At 42.8% G+C, this 5,889-nt stretch overlaps 2 protein-coding genes across 2 annotated transcripts in view; one reads left to right on the forward strand and one right to left on the reverse strand.

Moving 5' to 3' along the window:
- Positions 1 to 1,078: 1,078 nt before the first annotated feature.
- Positions 1,079 to 3,656, forward strand: epcam (epithelial cell adhesion molecule). The gene is made up of 9 exons (XM_084458798.1): positions 1,079 to 1,245; positions 1,864 to 1,965; positions 2,093 to 2,351; positions 2,489 to 2,554; positions 2,670 to 2,733; positions 2,839 to 2,937; positions 3,049 to 3,246; positions 3,415 to 3,459; positions 3,556 to 3,656. The coding sequence occupies exons 1-9, from the start codon at positions 1,188 to 1,190 to the stop codon at positions 3,577 to 3,579; spliced, it is 915 nt and encodes a 304-aa protein (XP_084314924.1). The 5' UTR covers positions 1,079 to 1,187; the 3' UTR covers positions 3,580 to 3,656.
- A 2,080-nt stretch (positions 3,657 to 5,736) lies between these two features.
- The window catches only part of plekhh2 (pleckstrin homology domain containing, family H (with MyTH4 domain) member 2), a gene marked incomplete at its 5' end in the record, with an annotated part of 22,520 nt that continues 22,367 nt past the window's right edge, over positions 5,737 to 5,889 (reverse strand). Inside the window, one exon of the mRNA XM_084458857.1 lies at positions 5,737 to 5,889. This exon is cut by the window's right edge and continues 1,625 nt beyond it.

Genomic DNA, 5,889 nt, shown 5'->3' on the forward strand with positions numbered 1-5,889 from the left:
TTAGTAGTCACATTGAGAGAGGCAGATACAACAGGATACATCCTATTTACTGAATTGATTAGGGACTTGTACAGGTTGGTAAGGGTCATGCAACAGCAATGTAATAAATGCAATCTACACAACACACAGGAAGTCATAGTAAAAAAAATACTTAACTCGCCTACCTATACATATAAGTAAAGGTTTATCAGTGTGCACAGACACAGATTATAGGGTCGTAGTGTGTGTGACACACTAGTCAGTGTTTCACTAAATGTATGACCTTGGTGAGAGTGACCAGTGACCCCTTTGATAAAGGCAAACGCATAGTTGATCTGTCAGTTGATCTCAAAGTCTCATACTTAAGATTCAAAGATCTCCTTCTCCAGGTTAGACCTGTCAGGTCTCAATCTAATCTAAATTTACAATCTGATTAATGAGTGTCACCTTCGTAGCTAAAGGCACAGTATATTTTTAAATGATGGACAATTTAGGATTTTCCACTCTGCTTTTGATGTGATACCCCTGAGAGATACAGGTAATAATTTAGGTGACAGTGACTCACACAACTTTTGTCATCATTGAGGTATCATTGTTTCAGGTAAACTCATCGTTTCGGTTATAGTATCTGCAGTTTTACCAACAGTAGGGTATGTGGTGTGTTGCTTATAGTAAAAACGTCTGAACACGCGCACACGCACACACACACACACACGCACACACACACACACACACACACGCAAACACACACACACACACACACACACACACACACACACACGTACCAGCGCGGAGCCAAATATGGTCACGGGCGGAAAAAAGGTGAGTCTGAAATAATAGCTACCCCCACCCCGTCACCCATTCAAATTAGTCTGACGTATAGGCTGCAACTACCCGATCGTATAAATTAAGTAGGCTACATCATTATTTGCGATCAGTGTGGGTAAAACACCAAACCAGCAACTTTCGCATTGGGACAATAATTAGGCCTAACAATTCTTTTTATTTTACCGTAGGCTATTGCTCACATATATTGCACCCCGTCGGTGAACAGGATCTAATTTGAGTTTCTCTCGAAACTGGTTGGACGAGACCGCACCTGTAGGAAGAAAAGCAGGCTTGTGTCGCTCAGGTGTTTTACTCATACTGGTGCTTTGTGTGGTCACACAAAGCCGAAAGGGAACTTCGAGTTAACCTTAATTTCAATCATGAAGATTTGGATTGCAACTATTCTCGTGGCTTTCGCAGTTGGAGCTTATGCTCAGTGTAAGTTTCCTTTATTTTACATTTTTGAAAATAATGTAGGCTATCGTGTTTACCGCGGGGCACACCTTGTTAGGCTTCTACCAGAAAATACAATCGAGGTCTGTTGAAGATTTGTGAAATTCGTTAAACTATTCGTCTTATCTTTCGACTCGCGTTTAGATTTATAGTTTCACATTTTTGCAGGTATAGGAGGCTAATTATTCCCAGGCCACCGCCTATCGCTCAGTTGCTAATGCACGAATATAAATTACATTGTAACGAGACCTACTCCTTGTATAAGCGTCTGTATATACGCCATGTGGTAAGTTAACTGTTACCAGCTTAAGTAACTGACCAAATTAAGACGAAGAAGTGTCCTCGAAAGTACTCGAAAATTGGGAGTGGGGGTTGGGAGGAGGAACAGCGAATTTGCTCTCGGTGGACCTTGGTCTTTTGTGTATCCTAACCAACGCCCAGAGTTGAATGGCTGCTTAGGCCCTCCATTCCCTCCGTGGGAATGGCTCTGGACTGAGTGCGCTGAAAGTGTCCTTGATTTAGGCTATAATTATATTATATTATATTCAAAGGAGGGACCCAGTGTAGCCTGCAACATCTCATATCATCTCGTTGCTTTCACAGGCAATTGTCCCAGTCTAAAGTGGGCCGTCTGTGATGGCAACCCTTGTCAGTGTACCATTCTGGTGGGTGCTGGCGATAAGCAAATCCTGAAGTGCGACAAACGTAAGTAGCCTAGGCTGCCCAAAACTATAGGCTACAGGAGAGATTGAGTTTATTCAGTTTTATCATTCAACTAGGACTGTCCTTTTCAGGCCAGCTGTTAAACACAATGTGTTTCCTGTCTCACCAGTGATTCCCAAGTGTTTCCTGATGAAGGCTGAGATGTACCGATCCAGGAAGGGCCTGTCCACCCGTACCGGAGGAAAGCCCTCTGAGACGGCTTTCGTTGACAACGATGGCATCTACGACCCAGAGTGTGAGAGCGACGGCAAGTTCAAGGCCAAGCAGTGCAACGGCACCGAGGAGTGCTGGTGCGTCAACAGCGCCGGGGTGCGCAGAACCGACAAGGGCGACAAGAACCTCAAGTGTGACAAGCTAGTGGAGACCCAGTGAGTCATGGATTTTCTCATATGATCTAGCCTAATTAATGCAGGGCGTGGCACAAGACCAATGCACAGAATCAGAATGGTGTTTGGTAAAGGGTGTACCTGTGATAATCTGAAGCCCCTTTCTCCTTTCTGCCTAGCATGCTGCGTCTGGAGCTCACACACAAGGAGATGAAGAGTGCTGTGGACAAAACCAAGTTGAAGGAGTATGTATAGTTTCTGTCAGTATTCCTAATAAAATGTGCATCTGGTTAGTAGGTGCTTGTATGTTAGTGCTTGTATGTTAAAGGACGTATACTGAATGAATTCCTGTCTCTGTAGCGCCATTGAAACGGCTATCAAGGAACGTTACAGCTTCGACAAGGGCCTTGTGAAGGATATACAGGTGAGTCAAACCATGTTGACATACCATTTAACTTCTATCACATTCTGTTGAATTCTGCATTACTTGTATAGCAGTTTTGTATAATATTTGTCATCCATTTTGCAGTATGACCCCAAAGCGCGTCTGATTGTGGTCGATGTTGAGAAGCCAATGGGCGATCGCACCAAAGACCTGTCAGGCTTGGCCTACTACATGGAGAAAGATGTAAGTGGACGGCCGCCATCTTGTTTGGGTCCCTGTAATCAAATCATTTCCCAATGAATGGTCGTACTTTAGAACAGCATTTTCACGCTTTGTTTAATTTCCTGTTTCCAGGTTAAGGTGCTGCCTCTGTTCAAGGATCAGACCAAGTTTGAGCCAGTGGTGGACGGCCAGAAGCTGGAGATGGAGAACATCCTGGTGTTTTATGTGGACGAGGAGGCGCCCACCTTCACCATGAAGAGGTTGACGGGGGGGGTGATCGCCGTCATCGTGGTGGTGGTCCTGGCGGTGGTGGCCGGTCTGCTGGTCCTGGTGAGTGGAGCGGCTTGGGGCCACTGTTGGGAATACACACTTTATGAAATGCGCACACATTAGAGAAATGCCACACACACTTTTGCTCTAAGAGTTTTAGCCACTGTTTTGTCTGTAGCTTTGTTTATGGGTGACGTCGGTCCTAATTCTATTTTCTCTGTTTTCCAGTTCTTTGCCAGGAGACGGGAGCAGCAGAAATATAGCAAGGCGGAGGTAAGTGTGGTGTTCAGCTGCATCAACTCAAAACCATGAGAAAATGGAACTATTTTGAAAATGGTTACTAACAAGTCAGTGACATTTGTTTTTCAGCCCAGAGAGATGGAGGCCATGTAGATGAGTCTTCTTAATCAAGAGGAGTCTTTGCTGGAAGAAACAAATCCTTGTATAGTGCCTTGAAAATTTTGTTTTTGTATGCTGTTTTGATGGCGTTTTCCTTTTTATGTTATAAAAATGCCACATGATCTGCCACATGATCTACTGTTAACAACTAGTAGATTTATTTATAAGCTGTTGACTCATGCATATCTGTATAATGCCAAAAGTACTGTGCTTACATGATTGGTTTTACTTACATTATTGGTTTTACTAGTTCTCAACTCAAAGAGGTTTTTGTGTCTTAGATTGTACATTGTGTATTGTTTCTTTGAGTTGTCTGATTATTTTTAATAAAATTGTTTTCAAAAAAATTGCTTGCTCTGGCCTTTTGATAATTCAACCAGTCAGTGATTAATTCAGTTCAAATTTGTAAAAAAAATAAGTATATACTCACAGAAATGTAAGTCATGGATGATTTTATTTGCTCATATACTGTACTGTAGCCTTACAGCTACACTGCTTCCAATACTGTACAGTAGCTCTCTGAGTAGAAACGGGAACAAGAGGATGTTGACTCAACAGCATTATCTAAACTTCTGATAGTCTGTTTAACACTACAAACCACTGTAACGTCTGATGGCGTGTGTGTGTGTTAAACACTTAACCACTGTACTCTGGGACTGGTTTATGCATACATTTAATAAATATAAATAACGAATGCTTTGTGTATTGCTCATCTGACCAATAACCACATTTTCACGTCATCTTTCTCCTTTAAATAGACACTGGCTGTGAATTGGTCTATGTTACAAAGTCATGGTTTTATTACACAACCTGCCTCTTGTTTACATGGGGCAGGTGTGTTGGTGATTTTCCCTGAGGTGCGGGTTCTCATGGGTGTGGTACTGGAAGCACACGTCCTCCTGATGCGTCAACTCACTAGTATCTGATACTCTGGTGGAAATCTCCAATTGTCGGGTCTTAATTTGACACACTTGTTGAATCCCTGATTCACTGTTAATGATTCCGTATAGACAGTAGGCCTATACTATGCTTGGAATCAGCCGTATGGGAATTGCGCATGCAATTACAAGATGTACTAGAAAAAGGATTTGCATGATGTTGGCTGTTTTTCTACTACTAGGCCTACTGTATCTTGTGATTGCTAACATGGTATGTTAATTATTTTTCTTTTGTAACTGGATAGAAATGGCATAGTATGACTAACAGTGTGTGTGTGTGTGTGACTTATCATTTTGTTGTATTTCACCGCCACCAAACCCAAATGAACAAACGAGTGACTTTCTATTACCAGATGACAGGGGACACTGTGTCTGCCGGCCTGCTGAAACTGTTTGGCATCATGTTCAACCTGTTTCTCAGGTTTAGGCTCTCTGCTGAGATCTGCTATCTGAGCTCTGGCCTGGGCGTGGCAGGGAGGCCAGCCCACCTCTGCAGGGTAGCAACCTGTATTTACACCAGTCAGTCACAACACGTGAAGGTCAACGATCAGCTGGTGGAATGATCGTTATTGTCCCCCAGAGAGAAACCCCAATGGCACTAATGCTATCGGCACTGTGTGAAGGAGCTGGTCGTGGGTGTCCGTCTCTGCGTGTGTTCGCCTTAACTACACAAGACACGGCTCCGTTTGACCTGAAGTGAGGCGAGACCAGGCAGTGTTCTGTCAGGCTCCAGACTACTAGCACTACACATTACGAGGATCCTGTGCCTCTCCAACTAGTTTGGACAGGCTGAGGTATCATATGCCCCCCCCTCCCCCATAGGGTGTGTCAGTGTCAGTAGTTTCTATTGTCAGGACGTCAGTCACAGAGGAGCCAATCAGCGACCTGAGGGACAGGTGGGGGAGGGAAACAGTGTTGTGTGTGAGGGGATATAGGTTGAGTAACGCATTCTCTCCATCTGAATGTTGTTCGTTTGGTTGATTTCACAACTGTTATCGTTTCAATACTGATACGCAAACATTCACATAAATACATTCACATAAAACAACTATCGTTTGCAATCATCTGACAGATTTTGTTTTATCTACATTGAGATTTCAGTGTCTATTTGAAACAGAACACTAAATGTTTTAGTTTGCCATGGACATTTATTTAAACATTTGTACAGTTAATAACAACTGCAAAGATAGATTTTTACATGTGTGTACTTCATATCACAATAAATACCTACAACTGGAAACCTAAGCCCATATATCCAAAGCACATAAGAAACAATGGCAAATCTGACATAAAAACATAAAAAGGAATAGGCAAATGAGAACCAACATTGTATAGATTCGGAGGAATGGTCATGCCGATATATAAA

The sequence above is a fragment of the Borostomias antarcticus genome, assembly GCF_949987555.1.
Source record: "Borostomias antarcticus genome assembly, chromosome: 25".
NCBI lineage: Eukaryota > Metazoa > Chordata > Actinopteri > Stomiiformes > Stomiidae > Borostomias > Borostomias antarcticus.